Source organism: Halichoerus grypus, chromosome 1 (genome assembly GCF_964656455.1).
Source record: "Halichoerus grypus chromosome 1, mHalGry1.hap1.1, whole genome shotgun sequence".
Taxonomy (NCBI): domain Eukaryota; kingdom Metazoa; phylum Chordata; class Mammalia; order Carnivora; family Phocidae; genus Halichoerus; species Halichoerus grypus.
In genome coordinates, this window is record NC_135712.1 from 71,405,620 (window position 1) to 71,419,847 (window position 14,228).

At 43.7% G+C, this 14,228-nt stretch overlaps 1 protein-coding gene across 4 annotated transcripts in view; it reads right to left on the reverse strand.

Annotated features, from left to right (window-relative positions):
• BDH1 (3-hydroxybutyrate dehydrogenase 1) overlaps window positions 1-14,228 on the reverse strand; it is a 43,412-nt gene that overhangs the window by 11,575 nt on the left and 17,609 nt on the right. For all 4 annotated transcript variants that reach the window (XM_036080813.2, XM_036080812.2, XM_036080810.2 and 1 more), the window contains exons 3-4: window positions 7,341-7,413; window positions 6,565-6,675 (exon numbers count right to left, since the gene is read on the reverse strand). In XM_036080813.2, the coding sequence (XP_035936706.1) occupies window positions 6,565-6,675; window positions 7,341-7,413 (184 nt within the window). The remainder of the gene's footprint in view (window positions 1-6,564; window positions 6,676-7,340; window positions 7,414-14,228) is intronic.

Here is a 14,228-nt window from a genome sequence, read left to right on the forward strand (position 1 = left end):
TTCTTTCCTTATCCCTTTACATTTCATCTGTGAGCTCTCTTTTCTACCCCTGGATGAAATTTTAGGCACTTCCTATAGTGTTTCCACACATTCTCAGATAATAGAGAGCCTCTTTGCTTGACTTAAAGAGTCCAGTTCAGTCTACTAATCAACTGACTCAAGCCCAGCCTGGTTTGAAAACCCAAGCCCTCCACCTTGTATGCAATTTAAAGCCTGCCCTGACCCAGACCTAGGGGAGTGTGGGAAGCCCACAGGACGCCAGATAGGGGTGAAGACTGCCTTTCTCCCTATTTTCTAGCTCCTTCTCACCTGTTCCTTAATCTCTGACCCTTCCAGGGTTGGATCCAGGGGCTGGCAAATTAGGGGGTAACACTGTAGTCTTCTGAGGCTGGTCCTGTTGTCTGCTGTTGGTGACCTGGTATGGCAGGTGCATGAGAGCTGGCCCTCCCTTCTTGTGCTGCTTTTGTGGGTTCCGCAGAGATCCCTCCACTGGACACCTCCAGCTTAGCCTCTTCTCCCTCAGCCCGGGCTTCAGGGAGGCACCCCTCTAGCTGGGACCACATGGGTGTTCCTAGGAGTGTCACTGGATGGGCACCCTTACAATGACTCCAGGAGCTCTCCCCCTCGTCCACATCAGGTCCAGGCAAGAGTGTCTGGCCCGGGCAGAAGGACAGCCCTTTCCTGGTGCAGCTCTCTCTGTTCTGCTTCCAGATGAGCCACTCCAGCCCCATTCTTGGGCCTCTAGATATCTTTCAGTAAATATTAACACACCATTCTGTGGCCTCAGACTCCAGGGCATAAATGGTAAGCTCTCTAATAGTTGTTTTTTTTTAATTCCAATTAGTTAACACCCAGTGTTAACTAACTCAACCTTCTCCACCTCCATTTCTTACCACACTGAGGCAGGTGACAGACTGAACCTGGCAGCAAGGTTTTATAGACTCTCAGCCTGTCCTGCTAGATGGTCCGGCACCTCAAGGCAGGATGAGGACACTCAGCATGTGAAATGGGAGCATCTCTCACACACACAAGAAACAGTGAAGAGGAATAAACCTGGGGTCTTGTAATAGTCACAGGATGAGCAGTGAGAGCAGCTAGCAAGGGAGGGGAAGAAAAACCAAGAGAGGGGTGTCCAAAAGTCACGAAACAAAGGGTAACATGCAAGAGTGGTTTGTTCGTTAAAGCTGTGATAAGTTCAGTACGATATGGTCTGAGAAGTGGCCAATCGATCTGGCAACATGGGGGCTGCTGACGTCCTCGATAAAAGCCATGTCAGAGGCACTCTGTGTCCCTCTGGTCCGGCCCTGCCTTCTTTTCCCAGCTGGTCTGCTCTTACTCCATGAGAGCTCTGGGCTTCAGCTTCCTCAGACTAAATATGCCATCACCACCCACCACAAGGAACTCCTGTTTGTCCTTCCAGATGGCAATGAGATGCCACCTTGGCATATCAAGCCTTCCCTTGCACCCAGAGAGAGGCAATCTGTCCCTTCTATGATGCAAGATCTGCCCCCGAACTCCATTCTCCCCCCTCCCTCCCTCACTGCAGCCACAGAGGCCTCCTGCTGTTCTCTGACACAAAGGCACATGCCCTGCTTGGGGCTCTGGCTTGGCTGACTCTTCTTACCCCTTCTATCTGCAAGACTTGCTCCCTAACCCCTTACCTCCTTCCAATGTCACTTTCTCGGTAAGGCCTTTCTTTCCTCTTTAAAACCCAACACCCCCTCTACCACATTCACCCTCCATCTCCTTTTCCTGCTTTATTTTTCTCCATAGCTTCAACAACCCATAGGAAAGCAATCTACTTATTTATCTATCTCCTTGTGTGTCTCCTTCCTCCCCCATGTAAGCTCCACAAGGGCAAGAACCTTTCATTGAATTAGTATATGCTGTATCTCCAAAGCAGAATATTGTTGGCTCTTGTAGGTACTCAAGAGATATTTGTTGGATGAAAGAACAAATAAACAGAGGGGAGGGACCCAAAGCCCAATCCATATGGGTTGAAAGGAAAATGGGAAGTAAATAGGTGAAACTATCTAGAACAAACAACCCTCTGGGGGTGCAGAGAAATGAGCTAGTAGTGCACACGGGATGGGAGGTTGTCAGCGTGTGTGTGTGTGTGTGTGTGTGTGTGTGTGTGTGTGTGTGTGTGTGCGCGCGCGCGCGCACACACCAAAATGATCCAGCAGAGAGTGAGGAGTTAATGATGCAGGAGATTACAGACATCTGCTGGAGCCAAGCCCTTGCGCTGGCCCAACGCACTGAGACCTGAGGCACAAGAGGAGGGGTAAGTCTAAGCAAGACCAGTACATCTGGGGTACAATGTAGCCAGAATCCACCGCGCGGCTTAACATCTCAGAAGCAGGCTGGAAGACTTTATCTGAGGTCGTCAGTGGCTCTGCCTGCTTTCTGATTGGCATCAGTAACTCAAACCTCTAGTGACCTCTGCCTCCTCTAGCTTTGGACCAGCAAAGACGTCTACACATGACACCAAAACAGTCAGCAAGTAACACCGACAGACACAATCCGGCAGTCACCTGGTCTGGTATTTTAAAGAGAACACCAGCCACTAAGTCAGGATCGTGGCTGTGGGCGTGGGAGGACGTCAGAGCACCCAGTCCAACGCCCTTATTATAAGAAAGGGGCTCGGGGAGGGGAGGTGTCTGCCTAGTCCCTGGGCTAGTGGCCGATACGGGACTAGAATCCAAGGCCCTGACTCTCTCTCTCAAAGGCTCCTCCGCACAGCTCTGCACCACGGAGTCGGGACATAGTCCCTGCATCACTGGACAATCCAGCAGGATGGCACAGGCGCTGGAAACATGGAGAAGGAACTTCAAAGGCACGAAATGTTCTGTGGCATCACAGCTCCTGCGAGGACTTGTTGAAGCAGGTCCACATTATGCAGAGAACGCAACTCCAAGCATGCCTCACCCATCACCCCCAAATCCGTTTTGGAACAAGTTTTTGCATGCATGTCAGAGGGAGTGGGCATTGGTATAGCTTTGGGGAGCAGCCGTTTGACAGACTTGAATAAAACCTAAAATCTGCACACCTTTCTAGCCAGTATTTTCAAATCTAGAAAATTTTCCTAAGAATTACTAATGAAAACCAGCAAAGATATGTGTAAGAATATTCACTGTGGCTTTGATTATATTAGCAAAAGTCATAAATAATGTACACACATATATTTTAGTTACTCTGGGGCAAGAGACTGCAGTAAAAAGACTTTACTTTTTTTACATCATCCACTTCTGTCTGATTTGAATCTATTATAAATATGTATTACTTTCATGATTCAAAAGAAGAAAAATTAAAAGGACAAATAAACCCTCTCTGATCTGAAAATATGTTCAAACCGTGGCAATGCAAATTACTTTATTATTTTTGTTTGTTCATATTATTGAAACTTTTACACTGAACAGGTATTATTTTTACAGATATTAAATCTAGTATAAAAACAATTCCTTCTCTGGATTCTTACTGCCTTCAAAATAAAGAAAAATATCTCATCTACAGAGCAGAGACAGCAAATTGTCCTAAACGCCCATTCTTCCCTTCTTCTATAGCAGTAGAACCCCTGATTTTAAGCAGAGTACATAACGTCTCAGAATATGAACTATATTTCCCAGCTTCCCCAGGGAGGGAAATTTCTGAGTGATGCACTGTGCTGAGGTTGCACAACTCTCCAGACTGGAAGAACCATCCCCTATTCCTTTTGCAGCCTCATGTCCCAGTGCTTCCCCTCAGACACCCTAAATTCCACTTGATGAATCACAAAGGATCCTCAGTCTCTACCTGGGACAGCATTACTCATTCTCCATGACCCAGAACGAATGTCAACTCCGTCACGCCAGGATCAATCCCTTCCTTCTACGCACTCTCATTAAACACTCCACACAACTCTGAGAACCCTCTTCACTCTAACTCTTCCAGGTGGATCTGTGCATGACTGTCCTTCACCACTGGACAGTGAGCTCCCTAGATGCAGGGACCAGGTAATATTCTTCTACAGTACCTATCAAAGTGGCAGGTACATCATAAGCATTTGGCAAATGAATGAGTGAATGAATGAATGAACAAAGCTATGAAGAACAAGTGAGACTGAAGTGAAGAGAAAAGGTATGGACTGTTTTAAGCAACAGATGAACCAGCTGTTTGGAAAGCAATTAAAAAACAACTACAAATGCTGGCCCAAGTCCAGGGTAGTCCTGGGATTAAATACTCAGCTTGAAGTAGGATTCTGGGAAGATGGCGGAATAGGAAGCAGCAGGAATCACTTTCCCCACCTAGACAAGTGCACTATTTTGGAACTCTGGAGTCTGTTGAAGAGATGAAAGGCATCCAAATTGGAAAGGAAGAAGGAAAATTATGTTTTCAGATGATAGGATCTTATATGTAGAAAACCCGAAAGATTCCCCCAAGAACTTATTGGAACTAATAAATGAATTCAGCAAAGTAGCAGGATATCAAGTCAACACACAAAAATCAGTTGCATTTTTGTACACAAACAACGCACAACCTGAAAAGGAAATTACAAAATTACAAAAATAATTCTATTTTATTCTATCAAAAAGAATAAAATACTTAGGAATCAACTTAACCAAGGAAGTAAAAGATTTGTACAATGAAACTATGAAACATTTCTGAAAGAAATTAAAGAAGGCAGAAATAAATGGAAACACATCCCACATTCATGGATCAGAAGACTTAATATTGTTAAAACGTAGATACGACTGAAAGCAATCTACAGATTGAATCCCATACCTGTCAAAATCTTAATGATGTTTTCTGCAGAAAAACATATCCTAAAATTCATAGGAAATCTCAAGAGACCCCAAAGAGCCAAAACAATCTTGAAAAAGAAGAACAAATCTGGATGATATAGATTTACTGATTTAAAACTTTCCACAAAGCTACACTAATCAAAATCATCTAGTACTGGCATAAAGACAGACACATGGAACAATGGAATAGAAGAGCGAGCCCAGAAATAAACCTTCACATATATGGTCAAATGATTTTTGACAAGAGTGCCAAGACTATTCAATGGGGAGGAAAGGACAGTATTTTCAACAAATGGTGCTGGGAAAACTGGGTGTCCACATGCAAAAGAAAAAAGTTGGACCCTTACCTAATACCATAGACAAAAATTAATTCCAAATGGATCAAGGGCCTAAGTGTAGGACCCCCAAAAGTAAAATGCTTAGAAGAAAACAGGACAAAAGCGTCACAACTTTGCATTTGGCCATGATTTCTTGGATATGACATCAAAGACACAGGGAACAAAAAAAAAAATTGGCAAATTGGACCTTATAAAAATTTTAAAATTTGGTGCATCAAGAGACACTACCCATTGAATAAAAAAGCAACCTGTAGAATGGGAGAAGATATCTGCAAATCTTATATTTGATAAGGAATTAATACCCAGAATATATAAGCCCTAAAATTCAGCAACAACAATAACAACAAACAATCCAGTTTAAAACTGGGCAAAGAACTTGAATAGACATTTCTCCAAAGAAGATATATGAATGGCCAATAAGCACATGAAAAGATGCTCAATATCACTAATCATTAGGGAAATGCAAATCAAAACTACAATGAGATACTACCTGACAGCATTAAGATGGCCACTGTTAAAAAAAAAAAGTATTGGTGAGGATGTGGAAAAATTGGAACCCTTGTGCACTGTTGGTGAGAATGTAAAATGGTGCAGCCACTGTGGAAAACACTATGGCAGTTCCTCAATTAAAAACAGAATTATCATGTGATCTAGCAATTCTACTTCTGAGTATATACCGAGAAGAATTGAAAGCAGGGTCTCAAAAAGATATTGGTACACCCATGTTCGTAGCATCCTTATTCACAATAGCTAAAACCTGGAAGCAACCCAAGTGTCCAACGACAGATGAATGGATAAGCAAAATGTGATATATACATGTAATGGAATATTATTCAGCCTTAAAAAGGAAACATTCTGTAATATGCTACAATAGGGACAAACTTTGAGGACATTATGCCAAGTGAAATAAGCCAGTCACAAAAAGACAAATACTATAAAATTCTACTTACATGAGGTACTTAGAATAGACAAATTCATAAAGACAGAAATTGTAATGGTGGTTGCCACTGGGTGGACAGAGGGGAAAATGCACAGTTATTGGGTATAGAGTTTCAGTTTTACAAGATGAAAAGTGTTATGGGGATGGATGGGAGTAATGGTTGTATAACAGTGTGAATGTTACACTTAAAAATGGTTAAGGTGGTAGGGGTGCCTGGGTGGCTCAGGTGGTTAAGCGTCTGACTCTTGATTTTGGCTCAGGTCATGATCTCGGGGTCATGAGATCGAGCCTGCCATCGGGCTTGCGCTGAGTGTAGAGCTTTCTCAAGATTCTCTCTCTCTCCCTCTGTCCCTCCCCACCCCACACTCCCTCTCCCTCTCTCTTAAAAAAAAAAAATGGTTAAGGTAAATTTTATGTTATGTGTATTTTACTACAATTTTTAAAACTCTACAAAACAGAAACTATGTGTAAAGGACAATGGTGACAAAGATGATCCATCTCTTACCTTCATCAAGCAGCCAGCAAACACAAGGAAGCCTTTTGAATGCAGATGCTTGGCCAAGGAGAACCCAAATCCCGAGTCACAGCCTGTGACCAGGACGGCTTTGCTGCCAACCTGTTTTAGAAGGTCAGACCCCACATTAGGAACCCAGGATCCTAAGAGCATGGTGAGCAAGCCTCCTCTGGGCAGTAACAATTAGTGTTTCCTGAGGGGGCCAGTCCTGGCCCTCCCCACCTGCCTCTAGCTATTAGAGAAGCACCATAGTAGAGTGGAAAGTGCTTGGGACTCAGAATCAGGAGATGAGGTTCTAACCCAAATTCTGCCACCTAATGACAATGTTACCTGGGGAAGTCACTTCTCCCTTCTGGACCTCAGGTTCCTCATCTACAACCCTCATCATCACGACACCCATCATCAAGGTATTTATCATTTCTTACCATATGCAAGGCACTGTGCACACATTTTTCTTATTTAATACCCACAGTAACTCCACACAGTTAAGTATGATCATTACGCCACATTACAAGTGAGGAAACAGATATTTCCGAAATGCCCAAGGTAGTCAGTCCGTGGTAGAGCTGGAACTGAAACCAGGACTGAGAGAACCCAGTCTAAACTCTTAACCCCCAACTTCATCTGATGGTGGAAGTGGGGCGGTTGAGAGAGTGAGAAAGTGGCTCTGAGCATCCCAGAGGCACTAAAGTCCCGCTCTGAGGGTGGCCCAGGGCTGGGGGCCCCTAGGGAAGGGCTGTGACCACCGTAGCTGGGCTGCCACTCACCGGCTTCACCTGATCGGAATAAGCACGACGGCTGATAGGGACCAAAGAGGCGGAGTAAAACATCAGCATGCGCCTGCAGGAGAAAAGGAAGCCGTGAGCAAACGCTGTGCTCCTGCCTGGACCTCATTCCTGGGGCAAACAACTCAGAGGACCCTCAGCCACCAGTGTGCCCCCCCACTGCTCCCCACCCCAAGTCCCTGAGGACAATCTGCTGGTACTGCTGAGGAAGACAGCCTCTTTCCTCCAGGCTTGCTTAGCTGGGACAAAGTCAGCTCGCAGGTGCAGTGGCCATTTTTGCCTCTGTGTAGGAATCGCCCTCCGGGGATACAACTTTGTTAACAAAGCCTTCTGCAAATTCAATGCCTTCACCCTGAGGTTTTATGCTGCTTCCTGATACTTTTTTTCTTTCCTTTTTTTAAAAGATTTTATTTATTTATTTATTTGAGAGAGAGAGAGAGAAAAAAAGCATGAATAGGGGGAGGGGCAGACGGAGAGGGAGAAGCAGACTCCCCACTGACCAGGGAGCCCAATGCGGAGCTCGATCCCAGGACCCTGGGATCATGACCTGAGCTGAAGGCAGACGCTTAACCCACTGAGCCACCCAGGCGCCCCCTGATAGTTTTTTTTCAATTAAACTTTTATTTTGAAATAATTATGGATTCAAATGCAGTTAAGAAATAACACAGAGATGTCCTGTAACCTTTTACCCAATTTCCCCCAATGGTAATACTTTGCAAAACTATAGCACCATATCACAACCAGGATATTGACACAGATGCAGTGAAAATACAGAACATTTCCATCACCACAAGGATCCCTCATGTTACCCTTTCATAGCCACACCCACTTCTGTCCCACCCCACAACCTCTTTAACCACTAATCTGCTCTCCGTCTCTATAATTTTGTCCTTTCAAGAATGTTATATAAATGGAGTCACACAGTATATAACCTTGCAGGATTGCTTTTTTCACTCAACATAATTCTCTGGAGATTCAACCAGATTGTTGCACGTATCGGTAATTTGTTCTTTTTTTAATTGCTAAATTATATTCCACGGCACAGATATACCACAGTTTGTTTAACCATTCAACTATTTTTGTTTGCTTGTTTTTGTTTTTAAGTAGGCTCCATGCCCAATGTGGGGCTCGAACTCAACCCTGAGCTCAAGAGTCACGTGCTCTCCTGGCTAACCCCGTCAGGCACCCCTAACCATTCAACTAGTCAAGGGCATCTGTGCTGTTTCCTGTTTGGGGTTATTACAAATACAGCTGCTATCAACATTCCTGTGAAAGTTTTTGTACGCATCTGTTCTCTTGAGTAAGCGCCCAGGGGAGCAATTGCTGGGTCATACGGTAGATGCATATTTAGTTTTTAAGAAACTGTCAAACTGCTTTCCAGAGTGGCTGTAGCATTCTACACTCCCAGCAGCAATGGATGAGTGATCCACTCTCTCCATATCCTCACCAGCATTTGGTGATGTCACATTTTTTTAATTTTAGCCATTCTGATTATGGTGGTTTCAAAGTATATTTCTCAAATGGCTAACGATGTTGAACATCTTTGCATGTGCTTATTTGCCATCTGTATATCCTCTTTGGTAAAATGTCTCTTCGTGTCTTTTGTCCATATTCTTCTTTAAAAAAAAATTTTTTTTTATCTTCAAGTAATCTCCACACCCAGTCTGGGGCTCGATCTTAAAAACCTGAGATCAAGAGTCACAGGCTGTCCTGTCTGAGCCCACCAGGTGCCCCTCTTTTGTCCATATCCTAATTGTATTGTTTGTTCTTTCACTATTGAGTTCTGAGAGTTCTTTACAGGCTTTAGATGCTAGTCCTCTGTTACATATGCAGGATGCAACTATTTTCTCCTATTCTACAAGTTGTCTTTTCTTCCTCTTCACAAGGTCTTTTGCAGAGGGTAATTGTTTCATTTGGATGAAGTCTGATTTATCAATGTTTCCTTTTATGGGTCACGCTTTTGGTGTCAAGTTTTAGAACTCTTTGCCTATCCCAGAACCCGAAGATTTTCTCTTGTTTTTTTTTCCTAAAAATTTGATAGTTTTATGTTTCACATTTTAAGTCCACAATCTATTTTGAGTTTTGCATACAATGTGAGACTTAGGTCAAAGTTTATTTATTTGCTTATGAATGTCCAATTGCTCCAGGACCTTTTTTTTTTTTTTGGAAATGTTCTCTTTTCTGCCTTGAATTGCTTTTGCACCTTTGTCAAACATCAGTCGGGCATATATGTGTGGGTCTATTTCTGGATTCTCTCTTATGTTTCATTGAGCTATGTGCTCCCATCTTATTTTTCTTTTTCAAAATTGTTTTTGCTATCCTATCTTCCTTGCCTATTCATATAAATTTTAGAACAATCTTGTCCTTATCTACAAAAATCTGACTGTGATTTTGATAGAAATTGTGCTAAACTCCTATATCAATTTGGAGGAAACTGACATTTTTACTTTTTCGAGTTCTTCAATCCCCCCTGAACTTAGTATGGGTCTCCATTTATTTAGATCATTGATTTTCTTTCATCAGTACTGTATAGTTTTCTGCATACAAATTCTGTACATTTTTTTTTTAAGATTTTACCTACTTATTTGACAGAGAGAGACACAGTGAGAGAGGGAACACAAGTGGGGGAGAGGGAGAAGCAGGCTTCCTGCTGAGCAGGGAGCCCGATGAGGGACTCCATCCCAGGCTCTGGGATCATGACCTGAGCCAAAGGCAGACGCTTAACGACTGAGCCACCCAGGCGCCCCAAATCCTGTACATGTTTATTGTATTTATACCTCTGGTATCTCATTTTTTGAGCATTTTAAATGGTATTGTTTTAAATTTTGATATCCTCAAGTTCATTGCTAGAATATAAAAATACACTGATTTTTGTGTGTTATCTCGATTCCTGGAGAAACCTATTTTTTCATGGTTTCTATTTTTATGTATTGCTGAATTTTATTTGCTAAAATTTTAAGAATTTTTGCATTTATATTCATGAGGAATATTGGTGTAAGGTTCTCTTTTTTTTGTACAGTCTTTGTCTGGCTTGGGAATCAGGGTAATAGTACCTTCATAAACTAAACTGGGAAGTGTTAGTGCCAGGTAGGGATGGGAGTTCCGGCCTTTACTAGGTCTCCACTCCTATTCCCTGGCTGCGAGGGGTTGGAGTGCCTCACTACTGCTCCCCACGTGCATGGGAGCGTGTGGTCTCATTACTGCTGAGAGGCTGGTCAAGTCCTGACTCTCCCAGACTCCCACCCGAGCAGGCAGGGTGTCTGATTACTGCTGGGTGAGAACAAAAGCTTTCTCGGGCACTACCTCTGCTGGAGGGACTGGGGTACCCCCTACAGCCTGGTGATCATGGAAGTCGAGGCTCAGCACCGGCTTTTGCAGGTGCAGGTAGGGGTGGGGCCACAGTTTTTCCTGTGGTGTTTGGCTGGAGTATGGCAATTACTGTCCCAAGTTTTCTGTCTTGCTAGGCTGGCCTTTGGGCTAGAGAGAGCAGGCTTCTGCTGGGGCTTTTTGTCCTGAGCTCACTGGCATTTCTGGGTTGCTAGCCTCTTCAGCTCCAGGTGTGGGAGAGATGAAGGGCAAAGTAAACCTCAAGAGCTCATCACTGTGTTGTTTCTTGGACCCTGAGGTCCCTAGCTGATCCATCTTCTTCTCTCCATCTTCTAGAGTCTTGTTATGCTTGTTTTATATAACCTGGGGGTTTTAGTTGTATCCGATGGGAGGAAGAGAGAAAAGTACATCTACTCCATCTTTCCAGAAGGAGAAGTACTGTGAGGTTTTTTTAAATCTTTTTTTTTTTTAATTTTATTTATTTATTTGAGAGGAGAGAGAGAGGGAGCAAAAGGGGGTAGGGGCAGAGGCTGAGGGAGAAGCAGACCCCCAGCTGAGCAGGGAGCCCAACATGGGGCTCAATCCCAAGACCTGAGATCATGACCTGAGCCGAAGGCAGGCGCTTAACCGCCTGAGCCACCCAGGTGCTCCAAAGTACTGTTAATTTTCAAATAAATATTAAACCACAAACAATAAATGGAGGTGGTAGGGGCACCTGAGCAGCTGGTAACAGGGGAGAGGAGGTAGGAGATAAACTTGTTAACCGTGTACTATTTTGTACCATTTGAATTTTGTACTATGTGACTATATTACCTATTCAAAACATAAAGTTTTTAAAATATTCATAAAAATGTGTTATCCAGGGGCACCTGGGTGGCTCAGTCGGCCACATTTGAGATGCCACCCCATGCTGGCCCAGCATTAATTCTGGCTTCTTTTCCATCTTACCAGTCTGTGTCTCGTCCATCATGAATCGGCAACAATAACCAGTAACCCAGCTTTCTGCGGCAAGGAGTCATGATTAAGTAATTTGACAAGCTGACTATAACAAGATGGGGTCTAGGAGGGACAAATGTCATTGACACAGTGCAGCCTGGGAGAAATATGGTCTCACATGGCAGCATATGCGAAAACAACGTAGTCTGGTCAACCATGAATCACAAGTGATGGGACTGCCAACAGAATCTATGTGAGCCAGGGCTGGAAGGGATAAAGGAGCCTTCTCCACTCTGCCCAGATCAGGCTATCCTGGAGTATTACACGTCATGCCCAGGCAGGCGGAGCTGAGCACTGGCCTTCAGCCAGCTGGTATGTGCATCCAGGATCCAGGAGGTGGGGAATGCATCAGTAAGTCACCTCTCCTAGGGCAGGGCCAGGGCCTTCTACCAAAGCCAGAAACTCAAAATCCAAGGGCTCTGCAGAGCCAGCAAGCAGGGTAGCTTGTCAGGTCAGAGTCCTTCAGGAGAGCCAGGCTCCATTCCCCCTTCCATGGGATGTGGCCTCTGTGGGAAGGGCCATTTCTTACTCTTTTTCTATGATGTCCTCTACTAGTTGAAGCCCGTTTCCAACCAAGCTTCTGTAGCCCATGGAAATGCTTTTAAGCAAATGGTCCTAAAAGCCTAAATGCATGCTCTCCTAGACAGGCTTATTTATTAGCATCGAAAATGACCATCGATTTTCTAGCTGCTGAGACTTTGCATTTAACCTGACCCTTAATTTCACTCCTCTCAAATATAAAAGAACGGAAAGTGTATTATTTTTTCTTCACTCTGGCTGCAAAAGAAGAAAATGAGGTAACAGAGCACTCTGAATCCCCTTGAAAAAAGCAATTCCAGAAGTTCTCAAAGAAGAGCTCTTGTTTAATTTGTACTTAATGCTTTAATTTGTACTTAATCACGCAAACCATTCAGGAAAGCCTCGGGACATTTTAATTAACTGGTTTCATGTCTAAGATTTAGAAAGAGCAGTTATCCAGGTGAGCAAAGGATTGAGACACATCAACATTCTATGCCTCCTGGGGCGCCTGGGTGGCTCAGTCGGTTAAGCATCTACCTTTGGCTCAGGTCATGATCCCGGAGTCCTGGGATTGAGCCCCTTGTTGTTGGGCTCTCGGCTCAGCGGGGAGCCTGCTTCTCCCTCTCCCTCTGCCTGCCGCTCCCCCTGCTTGTTCTCTCTCTCTCTCTCTGTCAAATAAATAAAATTTTAAAACAAAGCAAAACATTCTATGCCTCCTGATGCAATGTTCCAAGAGGGGCATCACCTCGCTTAGGGGGGATCCTTCCAAACATACACATCTGAATGTACACACAACGAAACACCACACAAACCCAAACTGACAGGCATTCTTCCAAAGTGTCAAGGTTATGAACAACCAAGACTGGAGAACCGTCCCCAGTAGGACGAGACTGAGGAGACATGACAACTAAATGCACTTGTGGGAGCCTGGTTTGTACGTGGGACCTGGAAAAGGTCCATTAGTAGGCCATTTGGTGAAATCTGAATCAGGTCTGTAGATTAGTTCACCATATTACCACAGCAGTCATTTCCTGGGTTTGATGATTGCGCTACGGTTTGTAAGATGTTAACATGCAGGGAAGTGAGGTGAAGGAGAGACAGGAACTCTCTGTACTATTTTTGCAACTTTCACATAAGGGTAGTTATTTCAAAATAAAAAGTTGAAAAACACAAAGCAGGGATGAAAGATCTTCTTCTGCGCCCTGTGAAGGTCTTTTCTTTTGAGGACACCTTTGAGTTTCCTCTGCTGGTGGACAGCAGGTACTGACAGACATCTCTGAGAGTCAGGCCTTCTCACCTCCTGCAGCATCCATGTGTGAGGAGCTCTGTTTTGCCCACAAAAGTGTGACCCTCGAGGGCACCTCCACCCTTTTGTTTCTTTTCTTTTCTTTTTTTTTTTTTTTTAATGTGTGTGTTTGACCAGCTGCCTCCCTTCCATCCCTCATTGTATAATTCTGCCCCAGGAATGCAAAAACATTGGTCTAGTAAGATTTTTCTTTTTAAATCTGGCCGGAGCCTCACTAAGGTACATTAATCTTTAACTGTTTATACATTTTTCTGCTTAGAATATATGCCCTGTGCTTTCATTTCATATGGGGATTCAAGTTTTGCTTCCATATTGATGATGACTTAGGAGCCATATTTTCTTTCTGGGATTTTCTTTTTCTTTTTTAATTTCATTTAATTTCATTATGTTATGTTACTCACCATACAATACATCATTAGTTTTTGATGTAGTGATCCACGATTCATTGTTTTTGTATAACACCCAGTGCTCCATGCAGTACGTGCCCTCCTTAATACCCATCACTGGGCTAACCCATCGCTCCCCTCTCAAACCCTCAGTTTGTTTCTCAGAGTCCATAGTCTCTCATGGTTCGTCTCCCCCTCCGATTCCCCCCCCTTCCTTTTTCCCTTCCTTCTCCTAATGTCCTCCATGCTATTGCTTATGTTCCACAAATAAGTGAAACCATATGATAATTGACTTTCTCTGCTTATTTCACTTAGCATAATCTCCTCCAGTCCCAT